Source organism: Planococcus citri, chromosome 4, assembly GCF_950023065.1.
Source record: "Planococcus citri chromosome 4, ihPlaCitr1.1, whole genome shotgun sequence".
NCBI lineage: Eukaryota > Metazoa > Arthropoda > Insecta > Hemiptera > Pseudococcidae > Planococcus > Planococcus citri.
Window position 1 is genome coordinate 9207552 of NC_088680.1, and position 17234 is coordinate 9224785.

Consider the following 17234-nt stretch of genomic DNA (forward strand, 5'->3'; position numbering starts at 1 on the left):
TGGATCGGTGGGGGGGGGGTGCAATTACTCCTATTGTCATATGCCGGACCATATAGTATGTTGCAGAATAGCCGAACTGTGAAATCTTGTTTTTCAAAATTGATTCAACTTGGAGCAAGTCTGTTTTTGGGGTTTAAAAGGGGTTAGTTTGGAAAGCGAAAATGAACTTTCGGATTGGAAGCTCGACTTTTCACGGTGAGTAAAAAAGTTGTGAAAGCCACCCTTCAGAATTTTAAAAAAGTTACAGTGAGAATATTTTTAAAATTTTTCAAAATTACAAACTAATTTTTAAAATGCGATTTCTGTTCCCCTGTAAGGTACATGAGCCCCCAATTTTTGTTAAAACTACAAAAAAAAAACAAAAATCAAAATTTGAGTAGCATATCGATTGTTACTAAATCAAGGTCTCTGAGATCGAATATCGATTTATTTTTTAGATTCGACTACTTTGAGCTCCATCCCTCCTCTCTTCACTAGTTTCCTCAAGTAAGTAGGTATTGTAAAAGTCAAAATACACTGAAAAATTCGAGTCATCGTACGACGATGAGACATTCTTTAGGTATATGTTTTTGGGTGCGCTGAATTCGAAAATCTGCTTGTTTTCAAATTATTGAAAAAATTGATTGACATTAAAAAATACCTTATATGAGAGGTGTTTTGCGATAAGGGCCCTTGTGGTGATATTTCGATTTTTTCAGGAGAGAGAAAACATCGAATTGCTTCGATTTTTTCGATTTTTTTTGTTTTTGATTTTCGGGTGCGGTGTTGTCTTGCGCATAGGTTGGATGAGAAATTTTGACGAAATTCGTTCATCATCGCCTGATATCTGTGATTTAGAAAAGGGACCTTGTGGTGAACAGCCGAATTTACACAACGTTACAGACTACCCCGCAAAAAAATACCGAGAAATTCGGATTCGCCATGAAATTTTACATAGGTAGCAACAATAAAATAATTTTTCCATCGACCTTTTTTCTTTTTTTTTTTAAAATCAAAAACATACAAAAACTTTGTTTTTCGATTTCCCAAAAATGTGAGTTTTTGAGTATTCATGTTCAAGTAATTTTCAAACTGAGAAGTTGATGAGATAGGCGAAATCTGATTGCACCATTCGATTTCTCGTGAAAAAGTAAGTCAGAATCGCCATTAAAAAAAAAACATCGAATCACCACAAGGACCCATATCGCGAAACGCCTCTCATATACGCTTTTTCTTCCAATTACAAATTTTTTGAATATTTTCCTGTAGAAAATTTGATTTTGTTGATTTTTTTGGTATGTGTGAGGAGAGGGGGGAAGGGGTCGAGTGGAGAACTTTCTAAAAATTTGGTTCAAGAAAGAGGTAGTGAAAAAGTACCTAGTGATTTTTTTCAAAAAAATTCTGTTTGTTGCAAATTGTCGCAAAGTTCCATTTTTGAGCTCAAAATTTTTCAAAATTAGTCTAAAAATATTTTTGGTTCGAGTATTCGAATTTCTCGCGAAATTTTAACATGTTTTGTGTAATTTTTTACTGTGCGAGGGATTTTTCAAATACATGGGTACAAACGCGGGTGGAATGAACTCTTTTGAACCAGCAGTTGAAAAGTCTACGTGGAAAATTAGCCAAAACTCAATTTTTAGTAACCCAAGCTGATTTTCAAACGTTCTGAAGAAATTTTAAAACTCTGAAGAGATCGGAAATGGTGCTGAAGGCTCCAGAATGAGACTCCAGAATGGTCAGCACTGGTGAAATTCGGTTCCAGGAAGTATGCATATTTGCCAAAATTCTACAGAATTTTTTGCCCCCCCCCCAAAAAAAAAAAACAACAAGCCGATTGGACATTCGACCAGTTAACGAGCGGGCACTCAAAAAATAACTCGTACAATTTGCAATTTTCAAAAATATTTATTGTAACTTCCACAGGTAATGAATTAAAATAATTATTACGCTTGGAATATTGCAATCATAATCAAAGCTACAAAAATAACCACAAAAAAATCCAGAAATTATCAAACAAGAATAAAATACCCAATAAAACCACATTTATAACAATGATATGTAAAATATATAAAATATGTTCAAATTAAAAATTATTCCAAAAACCAAAAAAAAAAAAAAGAAAAAAAAACTCAAAAAAAAATACTTTTAAAATTAAAATGTAGGTAGATACTTAATCTTATTACAAACATAAACAAATACATAATAAGGAACTACTAAATTAATTATACTCTCGTATTAAAAAATGCATTTAAATAACGCTTTATTCATACCTTTCAAAGAAGGAGGAAAAAAAATATTCATTTGAAAGCGTTAATACACGAATTATACATTATTATTACCTAAGTATAAGAGCTGAGCGTGTGTGGAGTATTTTGTAAAAAGTACATATAGGTAATATACACATACACAAAAAGGTCGTATACATATATATGGATTAACTCATCGCTATATATGTAAAGAAAGCCTTTAAAACTCCTCAATTTTTAATTACATAAAACAAATAAGTAGTATAAAAATACTGGTAACCATGGTTTATTTACTACTCCCCATCATTAGAGTACCGGAGACATTTAGAAAATCACATATTGGCGCGTTTTAATTGGCACCTCTTCTGCCACATTGTCCCAAAAATATTGAGACAAGACTGCGACACTCTTCAAAGTGGAATATTCTACATTGCTTTTTTTTTTTTTTTGATTTTTTTCATAATACTTATAAATTTAGAAAGGTGCACTTGTATACATAGGTATTTATATAAGAATAATAAACGATATACAAACAAATTTTTCTTAAAGCATAATACTGCACTATCACAATTTCATAATAACAATTGGTAGGTATAAATTAGTGATCCGCTATTTTAACTCTAGGGTCACACTGTAGGTATATTGTATTATAGAGTTATTATGCTTATTATTTAGATGGTCTTTTCGTTATAATTTATGATACAAATCTCACATATTTTATTGGGTTATTCCCCCATTTCAATTCATCTCAGAGCACTTTAGAAGTGCTCGAAGCAAAAATCAAACTTGTGTTGAAGATATTAGTGGAGAATTGGCTGCAGAGAGTTGAACCAGGGCGCTTTTGTAGGGTTTCCTGACGCCTAGTTCAACTCTCTCTAACTCCTAGGTGATTCCTGTTAATCCGCAAGGTGGTTCGGTTTCATCTTCGTCTGTCCAGTCGTATAATGGGAATTCGCAGCATAAGATGAATTTTAACACCTTTGGTACTTCACTGTAGATGCCAGATGGTAGTGGGATGAGTGGTGAAGTCGATGTCTTATACAGGCGATATTTTGGATTACTGCAAGGATGTAAAATGTTCAATTTGTTGCCGTTAAAAATTATAAAACATATCGATATAGGTATCTAGCTTGATTAGTAGGGTGGATGGTGAAAAAAAATTCAGTAGAGACCTTCATTTTGAGTTGGAAGTCCCTCGGGAAAATTTTTAGCTCCGGAGGTGCTACTGCAGGGAAGATATGGGTCATCAAAGAGAGAGCAATTTCAAAAAAATCTCGGTAATCTGTTTTTGGAAAAATGACCCAGGTTCCAAATATAGAATTTGAGATTCTGCATCGACCTAGGCCATTGCCATTTGCCATACAAATACAAGACCACTTTTATAAGTAGATGTAAACCACTGTTTTTGGGACAGATTATGTTCCAGAAGTAACAAACTGTCCCAAAAACAGTGGTTTACATCTACTTTCTCCAATTTTAACGAAATTCACCCAAAATGTTAGTTTTGATGTAAAACCATTCTGAAAAAAATTTGAGTCGAACCCCCCATCTCCTCCCCTCACCCGAGAAATGTGCTCAAAAGTGCTCAAAACTCAAAACTCTCGTTCTTCAGAGGAAATGGTCCAGAAATTTTAAAACTTTCATAGAAATTTTTTTTTTTCAAAAAAAATCCCATATTTAAAATGGTTTTTGGGGGAGGGGGGGGGGTTGAAAATTTTAAAAATTCACCACCCTAAGGTAGGTAGATAGAAGGAACAAAAATTTGATATAACTTACTTTTTATATTTGTAATCTGTCGACCTCTCCAAATGAGGTATACCGGACAGGAACATAATTATGAACGAGGTGAATATAGGAGACAGCACAGCGATCATCTCGTACCCCTTGATCACATTCAGAGCAATGATGAAAATACCCCACCATAGGAGAATTTCACCGAAATAATTGGGATGCCTCGAGGAACTCCATAGACCATCGTCGCACCATTTCCCTTTGTTTTCGGGTTCGCTGCGGAAAGCGTACTTTTGCAGATCGGCGTACGTCTCGATGATGAGACCGGTGAAAAATACACCCGTACCGAGCGAGTCCATCGTTGTCCATGTTTTTGGAGCGTTTGGAAACGAGTTATGAGATGCGTTTACAACGATTACAGGAAGACTGACGACTATAACCCAAATTGCCTGTAGGTGAATGGAAAAATTTATTGAATAGATTAGAGTGAGATTTTGGTGAACTTTTTATTTTTTTCTAAAATACATAACTACAGGAGAAAATGTGCTAAAATCGATCAAAATGGTTACAAAAATATTTGTAAATCCAAAATAATTGGCGCCATGAGTAAATCTTTTTGAGCCGATTTCCCGATTTACGACATTTTTTCGAAAACTGGAGAATTTGAAATGTTGCTGGAGACTCAGGAACAGTTTGAAAATCACCATTAATCGATTCAGTAGGTCAACAATAATAATACGAGTATAAACAGATTTGCGTATTTTTCGACATCAAGTTCAAAAATCATTTTATCTTTCATCTCTTTTTCAAAATTCATTTTTAGGTAGAATACATTCTTGCCTAGTAATTTGAAGGATTTTTTTTTTGAATGATGAGCTGATGACAAAATCTATTTTTTTCATGATCTCAGGTGCATTTTTCATGGTGATTTACTTTTTGAAAGAACCATTCGCAACACGAATTGATTAATTCTTCAATTTATGAGTCAATTCGTTCGCGAATGATTCACCGAAAATTATTCAATTTGTTCGCGAATGATTCGCCTAAAATTATTCAATTTGTTCGCGAATGATTCACCAAAAAATAAGTAAATAGTAGTAGTAGTAATATTTATTCGATCTGTTACTTAAGTAACATTCAGAAAACACAGGTGAAGAGGGTCACTTATACATATGATATCTACTAAGTCTATATGTATCTACAGAGTTCACCGTTCGCGAACGAGTCACTTATACGAATCAATTCGTTCACGAATTATTCAACAAAAATTATTCAATTCGTTTTTGAATGATTCACAAAAAATTAAGTAAATGAATCGATTCATTCGCGAACGAGTCACTTATACGAATCAGTTCGTTCACGAATTACTTAAAAGAAATTATTCAATTTGTTCGCGAATGATTCACAAAAAATTATTCAATTTCAAATTTCAATTCGTTCCCGAATGATTCACCAAAAATTAAGTGAATGGATCGATGAATCGATTTGTTCAATTTGAGTCACTTATACGAATCAATTCGTTCGCGAATGATTCACTAAAAATTGAGTAAATGAATCGATTCGTTCGCGAATGATTCACCAAAAATTATTCAATTTCAATTTGTCCCTGAATGATTCACCAAAAATTAAGTAAATGAATCTAATCGTTCGCGAACGAGTCACTTATACAAATCAATTCGTTCGCGAATTATTCAACAAAAATTATCAACTCGTTCCCGAAGGATTCACAAAAAATTGGGTAAATGAAAAATGAATCGAATGGTTTGCGAACCAGTCACTTATGTTATACGAATCAATTCGTTCGCGAATGATTCACCAAAAATTAGGTAAATGAATCGCAGAATCGAATCGTTTGCGAACAAGTCACTTATACAAATCAATTCGTTCGATAATGATTTGCCAAAAGTTATTCAATTCGTTCGTGAATGATTCACCAAAAATTATTCAATTCGTTCGCGAATGATTCAACAAAAATTATTTAATTCGTTCGTGAATGATTGACCAAAAATTGAGTAATCGATCAATTCGTTCGCAAACGAGTCACTTATACGAGTCAATTAGTTCGCGAATTATTTAACAAAAAATACAAAAATTATTCAATTTAAAATTTCAATTCGTTTGTGAATGATTCACCAAAAATTATTCAATTCGTTCGCGAATGATTCAACAAAAATTATGTAATTCGTTCGTGAATGATTGACCAAAAATTGAGTAATTGAATCAATTCGTTAGCGAACGACTCACTTATACGAGTCAATTAGTTCGCGAATTATTTAACAAAAATTATTCAATTTAAAATTTCAATTCGTTTGTGAATGATTCACCAAAAATTAAGTAAATGAATCCAATCGTTCGCGAACGAGTCACTTACATGAATCAATTTGTTCGCGAACTATTCAACAAAAATGATTCAATTCGTTCCCGAATGATTCGCCAAAAATTGGGTAAATGAATCGAATCGTTCGCGAACAAGTCACTTACACGAATCAATTCGTTCGTGAATGATTCACCAAAAATTGTGCAAATGAATCGATTCGTTCGCGAACGAGTCACTTACATGAATCAATTCGTTCGCGATCGCGAATGATTCACCAAAAATTAAGTAAATGAATCCAATCGTTCGCGAACGAGTCACTTACATGAATCAATTCGCTCGCGAATAATTCGCCAAAAGTTATTCAATTCGTTCGTGAATGATTCACCAAAAATTATGCAATTCGTTTGCGAATGATTCAACAAAAATTATTCAATTCGTTCGTGAATGATTCACCAAAAATTGAGTAAATGAATCCAATCGTTCGCGAATTATTCAACAAAAATGATTCAATTCGTTCCCGAATGATTCACCAAAAATTGGGTAAATGAATCGAATCGTTCGCGAACGAGTCACTTATACAAATCAATTCGTTCGCGAATGATTCACCAAAAATTAAGTAAATGAATCGAATCGTTCGCGAACGAGTCACTTATACAAATCAATTCGTTCGCAAATGATTCGCCAAAAATTATTGAATTCGTTCGCGAATGATTCACCAAAAATTATTCAAATCGTTCGCGAATGATTCAACAAAAATTAAGTAAATGAATCGATTCGTTCGCGAATGATTCACCAACTATTAATCGATTTCTTCGCGAGTGATTCACCTAGAAATCAATCAATTTGTTCAATCGCCAATCGGTTGTGAATGATTCGATTCGAGTCGATTCACTTCGCTTGAAAACAGATCAATTCCTACCTACGAGTACAATAGTTTCGCAATACTTAACAAATTGTTCAACGATGACTTGGTTTGGAATTTTTTTGTAATGAGGCCTAAGTTATTTTGAAATGAGCTCAATTTTTCTGTAGTACCTAGACCTACCTAAGTAGTACTCTTTAATGAATTTTTAAAATGATTTTTTGAACCAATTTTCGCTTGGTGATTTAGAATTTCATTTTCAAAAATTGAGCTGACTATGAGAGCTTTTTGTGGTGATTTCAAGTTGATTTTTTAGCGTTGAATTCCAATGATTTTTTTTTTCGAGCGATGACAAGTGATTTTTTTGTGGTGATTTAGAATACTTAGTAGATTTGTTCAATGGTGATTTAGTTTGGAACTTTTTCTTGATTGTTTCAAATGAATTTCTTTTTGGTAATTTTTAATTAGAATTTTTTTTTTTTTTAAATTTAGCTTAGAACTTTTCGCGATGATTTCAAATTGACTTTTTAGTGTAGAATTTTAATCAATTTTTTTCGAGTGATAGCAATATGATTTTTTTCATGAGAATTGTTCTTTTTTCCCCCTAAAATACCTCCTCCCTAACCGAATTTCGCCATTTCGAGCCATTGAGAAGCCTCCAACGCGATTTTAGATTTCTTGAGAATTTTCTCATCCTCCTCCAAGTAACTATAAGCTTGGAAATTAATTTGGGCAGCTAAAAATCCAGTTGTGACTTTTTTTGATTCAATTATTCAACAGAAGTCAATTTCTTGTCAGCTGGGCACCTCGAGTGTATTTTTTGAACCAGCACTTTTTCGTATTTTTCATCAAGGGAGCAAAAATATATCGTTGAATCACAAATTTGAGGTTTCCAAAGTATTTTTTATCACGTATTTTCAATATTTTTAATTACTACGGAGGAATTGCCACATCGATTTCACTATCACCATGACATCGTAGCCTTTACAGTTCTACCTCGTCGCAGCAAAACACTACCAAATTGCCTTACCACTAATAAATCTATAATATTTTAATACCTGAAACGTCCAAAAAATGGCGAATCTGATCACATTACTGCGTACATCGTCGAACCTCGCGTCACGCCCAATCTTCATAATCCTATAGAATAAATACGCACTCAGTCGAGCACCCCAAATGCAAACGTACAAAGTCACCATAGCCTGTCTGCTATCTCTGGTCTGAAAAAATCCAATCAAAAATATACCTTACCTACCTATTCAACGACCACAAAAAAAATTGCAAACAAATGGCTTCTTACCGGTGTTAGGAAATACGTCAATAATGCAATCACGATGAAATTCAAACCTCCAGCAAAGTCAGATATTTGATCAAATTGCAATACGACTGCGACGACGAAGAAAAGGCACTGCATGCAAATATCCACCGCCACACATAACGTGAAATTATACGGATCTATCGAACGTAGATCCAGATCTAGGTTATAAATCGACTCCATATTGATATCCTGTGCCAAAAAATTCACCCCAATGATATAAATTATAGATAAAAATTATCAAATCAACTCGGAAAAATTCATCATTATTTACTACAGACTTTCTACAATAACGATGATGAAGCCAACAGAAAAATATATGAGAAAAAAAATATCACCTGAGTTAAATCCATGTTTCGATTTGGAAATCATACGTATACAAATAACCCGCAAAAGAAAAAGAAGAACGAAAATAACTCAAACCTACGAATAAAAATAAGTAAAAAATACAGGTAAACTGGCTACGATACTTAATAAAATATCAAGAATTAAAAACTACACCGCGATATTTATCCTTCATCGTACCGCGTTCAGGTCAAAAAAAGGATAAACAAAATACCAACTACGATAACGTTGGGAATAAAAAAATCAAATTTTCAAAGCTAATTTACTCGTATCTTTCAAAATGTCGAACAATTTCTCCATCTAAATAAAATACTTACTGAAGAAATCGCGACCGAAAAAAAAAATGCTTAAAAATTCGCGATAATTTTTAGCTAACCCATGTCTAAGGCATTTTCATAGTATACGTTTCGTAACATCTTTTACGTTTTTCGGACACGCAGCCACTAAAACCGAGATATCGATTTTGGCAGCCTCGTCGACGAAAGACTGAAAATTTCCATACCTCGTCCACCCTTTTCGTATACCCGCAACTCATCTCTATACAGTCTGACTTCTGAGCGTCGTCGGAGGCGATTCCATAGCGGCCTAAACTGTCTCCGAATCCAGGTTCGCGATTGCGATTGCGCCTCATCTCTTGGGCACGCCGCACTCTCCGTTCCGTCCAGCCATTTCCCGTGCATTTTTCACGACCAGAATTTCCTCTACGTCTTCTACCCCCTTGCGAATTTTTCCGCGTTTTGTGCCAATATACGAAGATGAAATGCGCAGGCGTTTTCAGGGAGATTTTGAAGGAGAAATAAAGTATGTACCTATCGAGTTGGAGCGAATTGAGTGAAATTTTAAATTACCAAATACGTAGTTTCTGGCGATGAAAGTCGTAGAAGTTGGTGATGGATGGAGAAGGTGGAGGTGGGAGGGGTGATGGTAAATTTTTTATGAAGAATACCAAAATATCAGTCCAATTGGCCGACTCGTGTTCGAAAAAAAAAAAACAGTTTCTTCGGAAAGTATTACAATTTTTTAATAATTGACGAAAAGCAACGGGAATTTCATTTTAAATACAGACAAAATTGAACAAAAATTGCATGAATAATTACTGAAAATCTTGAAAATCCCCCCCCCCCCCCCGAAAAAAAAACACTAAAAAGCAACATAATTTGCTAAGAATTGTAAAAAATTAATACCTAAAATTTCACAAGGAAGGTATCGCAAATCACATCTTCGATGAACTGGGCTAAGCTAGATCGAAATAACATTTAAAAAAATACCACCAGCCAAAATTTCAGATGCTAAAGTGCATTTTTCGATTTTTTTTGGTAAATTTTTGAAAATTTTGAGTCAAAAGTGAGAAAAAAATCAAAAATCCACCAAATTAACCTAGAAAGCTGAAATTTGGGATGCACCCTATTTTCAACTCACAAAATCTACTAGAAATAATTTCGAAACGTTTTGAGGAGTTCTGGAATCTCCAGTAGATTTTTGAAACTTTTTTTTTTTGCTTTATTTTATTAATATTGGGAGCACAACATTGTAACTACCCCCCCCCACCTCCTCAACGTGCCACAAGGCTTTTATGAGGGGCAAGATTTTTGAAAGTTGAAATTTACACAAAATTTTACCTGCAAATGAAATTGGAGAGCCGAAAATTCACTCCAAAGCTCAATTTCAACATGCTGAGTGAATTGGAGGGGATTTCCAGTCTGTTTGGAGCCTTCATCAATTTTTTTTTGGAAATTCTGGTTTCCTAACAAGTCGCTGGAGGCACCAAAACGGTTAAAAAAAACCACCTACAATGACTTGGATCGAATATCAGAAATAAAATCAAATTTCAGTATTTTGCCTCAAATACTGGGGAAACAGCAAACTTTTGAAATTTTCAATTATGAAATCGCTGGATAAAAATAATGGTTTTGAACTGGAACGCACTGATTTTGGAAAAATGTTGTGTATTCGTTCAAGTGGGTCACTAGCAAGAACCAATCGCGAGAATATGCGCTAAAGTTAATTAGACAGCTCTTAATGGTGGTTTTTTTGAAAAGCTGGAATTTCCAAAAACGTCGCTGGAGGCTCCAAAACGCCTTGAAACTATATTCAGTTCACTCAGCATGTTGAAATAAAGGTACATAGGAAGTATTTTGGATTTCCAATTTCATTTGGTGAAATTTTGTGGAAATTTCAAGTTTGGAAAATCTGCTGGAGGCTCCAGAACTGCTCAAAATGGTTCGAAACTGTTTTCAATCGATTTGGCTGGTTGAAAATAGGGTATATCTCAAATTCCAGCTTTCTAAATCAATTTTGCAAAATTTTGATTTTTGGCGAATTTTTGAAAATCTGAACCAAAAAGGGGGACAAAGTCAAAATTTCAACAAATTGCTCTAGAAAGCTGGAATTTGGTGTTGACTCTGTTTTCTACCTCTTAAAGTGATTGGTAATGGTTTCGAATAGTTTTGAACAGTTCTTTGAATAAAGGTGAATTTGGAAATTTCAAGTTTCAAAAATCTGCTGGAGGCTCCAGAACTGCTCAAAACGGTTCGAAACCGTTTTCAATCGATTTGGCGGGTCGATAATAGGGCACATTCAAAATTTTAGCTCTTTATAGCAATTTGGCGAATTTTTGAAAATCTGCGACAAAAATAGCAGGAAAAAATCAACATTTTCAACAAATTGTTCTAGAAAGCTGCAATTTGGCATTTTGCCTATTTTCTAGCTCTTAAATTGATTGAAAACGGTTTCGAATTGTTTTGAGCAGTTCTGGAGCCTCCAGCACTCCGTTCCAAGTTTCAAAAATCTGCTGGAGGCTCCAGAACTGCTCAAAATGGTTCTTAACCTTTTTAAATCGATTTGGCAAGTCAAAAATAGGGCATATGCTAAATTTCAGCTTTTTAGAGCAATTTAGCGAAAATATTTTGATTTTTGGTGAATTTTTGAAAATCTGGGATAAAAATAGAGAGAAAATTCAAAATTTCCACAAATTCTTCTGGAAAGCTAAAATTTAGTATTAAGTCTATTTTCAACCTCTTAAATCGATTGGAAACGGTTTCGATTGGTTTTGAGCAGTTCTGGAGCCTCCAGCGTCTTTCTGGAAGGAAATTTCAAATATCAAAAATCTGCTGGAGGCTCCAGAACTGCTCAAAATGGTTCTTAACCTTTTTCAATCGATTTGCATGGCAAGTCAAAAATAGGGCATATCCTAAATTTTAGCTTTTTAGAGCAATTTGGCGAAAATATTTTGATTTTTGGTGAATTTTTGGAAATCTGGGATAAAAATACATAGAGAGAAAAGTCAAAATTTCAACAAATTCTTCTGGAAAGCTGAAATTTAGTATTTAGTCTATTTTCTACCTCTTGAATCGATTGGAAACGGTTTGAAATGGTTTTGAGCAGTTCTGGAGCCTCCAGCGTCTTTCTGGAAGGAAATTTCAAGTATCAAAAATCTGCTGGAGGCTCCAGAACTGTTCGAAACGGTTCGAAACTAATTTAAATCGATTTGGCAGGTCGAAAATAAGGCGTATATCAAATTTTAGCTCCTCAGGTCAATTTTGCAAAAAATTGATTTTTGACGATTTTTTAAAAATCTGGGACCAAAAATAGGGGAAAGTCAAAATTTTAACAAATTGTTCTAGAAACCTGAAATTTGACATTTTGTCTATTTACTACTTCTTTGAAATGGTTTCGGATTGTTTTGAGCAGTTCTGGAGCATCCAGCATGTTTTTGGAAGTATTTGAATATTTCAAGTTTAAAAAATCTGCTGGAGGCTCCAGAACTGTTCGAAACGGTTGAAACTGATTTCAATCGATTTGGCGGGTCGAAAATTGAGCATATCCAAAATTTTAGCTCTTTAGAGCAATTTAGCAGAAATTTGATTTTTGGTGAATTTTTGGAAATCTGGGGAAAAGATAGAGAGAAGAGTCAAAATTTCAAAAAATTAAACTAGATAGCTGATATTTGGTATTCAGTATATTTTCTACCTCTTAAATTGATTGGAAACGGGTTCGAATTAATTTGAGCAGTTCTGAAACTTCCAGCAACTTTTTGGAGAGTGAATTAGGAAATTTCAAGTTTCAAAAATCTGCTGGAGGCTCCAGAACTGCTCCAAACGGTTCGAAACCTTTTTCAATCGATTTGGCGGGTCGAAAATAGGGCTTATCCCGAATTTTAGCTTTTCTGATCAATTTGTCGAAAATTTGATTTTTGGCGAATTTTTGAAAATTTAGGAAAAAAATAGGGGGAAAGTCAAAATTTCAAAAAATCAACCTAGAAAACTGAAATTTATTCACTCTATTTTATATCTCTTGAATCGATTTGAAATGATTTCTAACTATTTTCAGCAGTTCTGGAGCCTCCAGTAGATTTTAGAAACCTGACATTTTCACAGAATTTTACTCAATAAAAATGAAAACAGCCTTAACCTTTACTTATACCCTCATTCCAACATATTGAATCAATTGCAGGTAGTGTTTAATCCATTCTGGAGCCTCCAACGACTTTTTATTTGGAAATATTTAATTTTCGAAAATCTGCAGGAGGCTCCACAGCTGCTCAAAACGGTTCGAAACCGCTTTCAATCGATCGGGGGGGGGGGTGTCGAAAATATCTAAGTTGAATCCTAAATTTTAATTTTCTAGGCCAATCTGATAAATTTTTGATTTTTTTTCTCATTTTTGGCTCGAAGATTTTTAAAAATTTGCCAAAAATCAAAAAATGGGCTTGATCAACTGAAATTTTGGTTTATCTGGTTCAAAAATTTTCATTCATCTCCCTTGTTAACAAAATTCGACAAGATTGAGCCAGAATTGCTTCATCGTCAAAAAAAAACTTGTTGGAATGCTTGAAAGGCGTTTAAAAAATCCTCAAAATAATACACTGAATGTTATCGAAACGAAAAGCAATGAAATTTCATTGAAAAATTTGACAAAATTGATCGAAAACTAATTCTTTGAACTATTTTTTGAAATAACCTATCCAAATGTTATAAAAACATTTTTTTTGCATTAAAATTTGCTGCCATAAATACTGAAAAAATTAATCAAGATTGAACAAATTGTTCAAAAACTTGTAACATTTTTTTAAAAAGTAGAAAAAGCATTCCATTAACATTCACTTAAAAGTAGCCAAAAAAAATGAAATATGACAACTGATTAAATGCCTTATAAATTTGGAAAAGAGCTTCACCAATTTACAAACCGAATAAAGTATCAGCATATTGAGGGAAACATAGCATAAAATGCCCAAGCTCAATACATGTTTTTAACCTGATAAAAACACCGAAAAAAACTATTGAAATCAATGCTTGATTTCAAAATTTGAATTTTCGTGGCATTTTCTGACTAATGTTTCGTTAGGACGTTCTGAGCAAGAAAATGATTTACAAATTGATCCTGTAATTTACATTTAGAAACCACCAGTTTTTGGACACCGGATTCAAATCATTCAAAAAATTAATTTTACCTAAGTTTTGAAAAAATTAAAAAATTCCAACAAAAAACGTTTGAGTTTGATCACAAATCGAGTCAAAATTTTGGCGAGGTTGGGGGGGGGGGGGGGGTGGACCCGGAGAATTCATTTCTGGTGCCAGATTCCTTCCGGAGCTGTTGGTACTTCCAGAAATATGTAGTTCATTTTATGGCTCAAAATAAATTGTTTTGAATATTCCAAAATCCAAAAAATTACTAAGTGCACTTTTTTGAAAAAAAAAACAACTTGAGGATGAAATTAATCAGGCCTCGAAAATCGTGCTATTTTAGCTCAGAACGTCCAAACGCATTAAAATTTCTCATCCTACTTTTGTTTTTAATTTTTCTCAAGTCGAAATTTAACCTCAATAAGTGCAGCCATCGTTTCTCACGAAAATTGGTCTAAAAAATGACCACATCAGTCGATCAAAAAACCAACCAAAATGAAATACTTACAATAAAATCGTAAAACAAAAAACGACATTTTTATTAAAAAATAACAGTTGAACGGCGTACGAGGAGAAACAGGGTAAGGGACAGACAAAAATTTATAAAAAAGACTACGAATGTTCGCGGGGCTAGAGTCGAGACGAAATGCCCGTCTATTTAAGGGAGAATTTCTTCTTATTATCGACTTCTTTATTCACCATGATAGGATTATGTTTGAATGTTTTAGCCGGTGGTAATCTTCCAGCTCGAGCGAAACTAGCTTGATCTAAACGGTCTCTGTCTGAGATGTCTTTGGCGATTCTCATATTCGAAATTGCTACGAAAAAAAACAAAACATGAACATAATTGAAACTAGGTGAATCAGGGGGTAGATTATAAACGCTACTTACAAGATTTAAAATCTTTAACTATTCCTTTTTTATTTTTATTCAATACCGTTTTCTCGTGCTTTTTTTTTACCTCTATTTCAAAGTATTCTCTGACCGCTGGTATTTTCAGGAAAGCGACTTGAGTCAGTGATGCGAAATTCGTCGTCATCCAGTATATACAGACGCCCTGAAAATCACAACACGATCCGGAGTTAGTCGATTTCAAAAATGCTTCGTAGGAGAAGAACAACGAGCCCCTAATTTACCGAAGGAAAGCCCATCATGAAGGGAAACGCGATGACAGGTATGAATTTCATTCCGAAGTTAATATATCGCGAAAATTCACTTCCCATTGATATTTTACCGGTGTCTACGCCAACCTGTGAAATATACAAGAGAAAGGTGATCAGAAGGGAAGCAGTTAGAATGGAAACGATATTAAAAGGTATTGAAAGCACTCACCTCGATGATAGCGTACAATGTAGCCGAAGTTATCAATGGTAATAGGTAATATTGATCTGGAATAGTCAAATCAACGAACCACAGAGCTCCTCCGGTCGTCATGCTTTCGACAGGAACGCTGGACATTTTTTTTAACGCGAAGAAAAATGATATAAATACCGGAGCCTGAAAAAAAATAGTTTAGAGATTCATTTGGTTTGGTACTGGAAGAGTTGTTCAGTTGAATGTAGGTGATCTCACTTGTATCATTGGGAGTACGAAACTTTTCAAAGGATTAACTTTATGTTCGGTCATCACATTAGATAACTTTTGACCAGCTTTCAAAGCTGAAATCATAAATACAAAGTTAGTCGTCTTTTTGGCGAAAATGTTTCAATTTCTGCCCAAACTATTTCAAATTTATTACTCAAGTACCTTCCAATTGATTGCCGCTGACTCTGGCAGCTTGCAAGTCTTGTTGAGCCTCCATCATTAAAGGCATAACATTATGCATTTTGACTGCATTCCTTTGAGCCTGTATTACCAATGGGAACAGAAGCATTCTAAACAATACCACAGCTGTAAAAAGTTACACCCAACAAAATTAAAATCCAATCCATCAAAATGGCCTTATACATCGAAAACACCCAGCTTACTCGTTGCAATCGCTCCCCACCAAGGTAAATTGAAAGACACATGGAGAAATTCCAGCCAATGTTGAACCCAACCGATTGGAGTGAAATAGCTACCCAATCCGATCGATTCTAGAGTCGGTTCGCCGAGTTTATTCTGAAAAATGTACACCAAAACGTGAATAATTCCATCTGTTCATTTCATACTCTATCTAAACGATCGTTAAAACGTACCAAAGGAACTACAGCTTCGGCGATTATCTCAGGTAATTGAGATGCAGCCGCAGTTACAATTTCTACATCCACTCCTGGAACTGGTATCGCTGGTAGACCATCGCTAACTGCTGCTGTAGCTGCTACTGGGTCGGTTTTCGGTAAAGTTAATATAGCATCTTTGATTACCGGTGCTTGAGAGCTTTCCAGTCGATAGATTACGCTCAATATCAATGGTTCGGCCGATACATTGACTCTATTCAAACGAGTCAGAGGTGCTTGTAAGATGTGAAAGTTGCAAGAGTGAAGCTGCGAAGGGTAATTCGTTAGTATGGTTTATTAGATATTGAGTTATTTATCGAGTTTTTACCTTGTGAAGTTTGCAGGCCGACAAGAATGTGTTTCTTGTGAGTAATATGCTCTTGGATAGAATCATTTTTTTGGTCGAAGAATTGACAAGTTTGAGATACGAAACTGATTGTAATCGAGGTTATTACATAGTACTTTATTTAAATGATTAATAATCGTTAATTAGTCGAAATTTTCAACGAAAATGTTCTCTTTTTTGCACCGAAAACCGAAAATTTTGATTTTTTTCCAAAATTGGAATTTTGTTGGATTGCGAGTGAAGAAAAAGAAATGTTGGCAGCATCAACAACGATTTTCTGAAAATTTCGTAATTTACCGTAATTCTTTTGAAATTGGAGATTTTCCTTCTTTCACATCTTTTCTTTTCAAATCGTCGACCGTATCGACGTTTCAAAATTCAAATTTGAATTTTGAAGTTTTCAATAACCCGAAAGCTTTCTTTATAGTGGCGATAAGCTGGCAATAGAAAATTAAAGATTTCTACAGAAAATCGTGGAATTTTTTCAAACTCA

General features: G+C 34.3%; 2 protein-coding genes across 4 annotated transcripts; both read right to left on the reverse strand.

Annotated features, from left to right (window-relative positions):
* Positions 1-2134: 2134 nt before the first annotated feature.
* LOC135843220 (uncharacterized) lies at positions 2135-9282 on the reverse strand. 2 transcript variants are annotated; one of them, XM_065361025.1, is made up of 6 exons: positions 9113-9282; positions 8789-8873; positions 8436-8642; positions 8194-8355; positions 4002-4405; positions 2135-3285 (listed from the first exon to the last, which is right to left on the reverse strand). In XM_065361025.1, the coding sequence occupies exons 2-6, from the start codon at positions 8801-8803 to the stop codon at positions 3108-3110; spliced, it is 966 nt and encodes a 321-aa protein (XP_065217097.1). In that variant the 5' UTR covers positions 8804-8873; positions 9113-9282; the 3' UTR covers positions 2135-3107. The 2 variants fall into 2 exon arrangements, with proteins under 2 accessions (XP_065217097.1, XP_065217098.1); XM_065361026.1 differs by lacking the exon at positions 8789-8873.
* Positions 9283-14712: 5430 nt separating this feature from the next.
* OXA1L (OXA1L mitochondrial inner membrane protein) lies at positions 14713-16964 on the reverse strand. 2 transcript variants are annotated; one of them, XM_065361552.1, is made up of 9 exons: positions 16724-16963; positions 16375-16662; positions 16165-16297; positions 15944-16087; positions 15770-15855; positions 15530-15694; positions 15334-15447; positions 15089-15254; positions 14713-15015 (listed from the first exon to the last, which is right to left on the reverse strand). In XM_065361552.1, exons 1-9 carry the CDS (start codon positions 16787-16789, stop codon positions 14852-14854), a joined length of 1326 nt encoding a protein of 441 aa, XP_065217624.1. In that variant the 5' UTR covers positions 16790-16963; the 3' UTR covers positions 14713-14851. The 2 variants fall into 2 exon arrangements, with proteins under 2 accessions (XP_065217624.1, XP_065217625.1); XM_065361553.1 differs by having other exon boundaries at positions 14953-15015; positions 15159-15254; positions 16724-16964.
* Between the last annotated feature and the right edge of the window lie 270 nt (positions 16965-17234).

Excerpts from the sequence above, each read along its gene's own strand:
- LOC135843220 (XM_065361025.1), bottom strand. Across the intron at positions 8,356-8,435 it reads TGACGTATTTCCTAACACCG|ACCAGAGATAGCAGACAGGC; the intron begins GTAAGAAGCCAT and ends GGATTTTTTCAG. Across the intron at positions 3,286-4,001 it reads ACAGATTACAAATATAAAAA|TAATCCAAAATATCGCCTGT; the intron begins GTAAGTTATATC and ends ACATCCTTGCAG.
- OXA1L (XM_065361552.1), bottom strand. The coding sequence starts at position 16,789 with ATGATTCTATCCAAGAGCATATTACTCACAAGAAACACATTCTTGTCG. Across the intron at positions 16,088-16,164 it reads GTGGGGAGCGATTGCAACGA|CTGTGGTATTGTTTAGAATG; the intron begins GTAAGCTGGGTG and ends AACTTTTTACAG. Across the intron at positions 15,448-15,529 it reads CATTGTACGCTATCATCGAG|GTTGGCGTAGACACCGGTAA; the intron begins GTGAGTGCTTTC and ends TATATTTCACAG.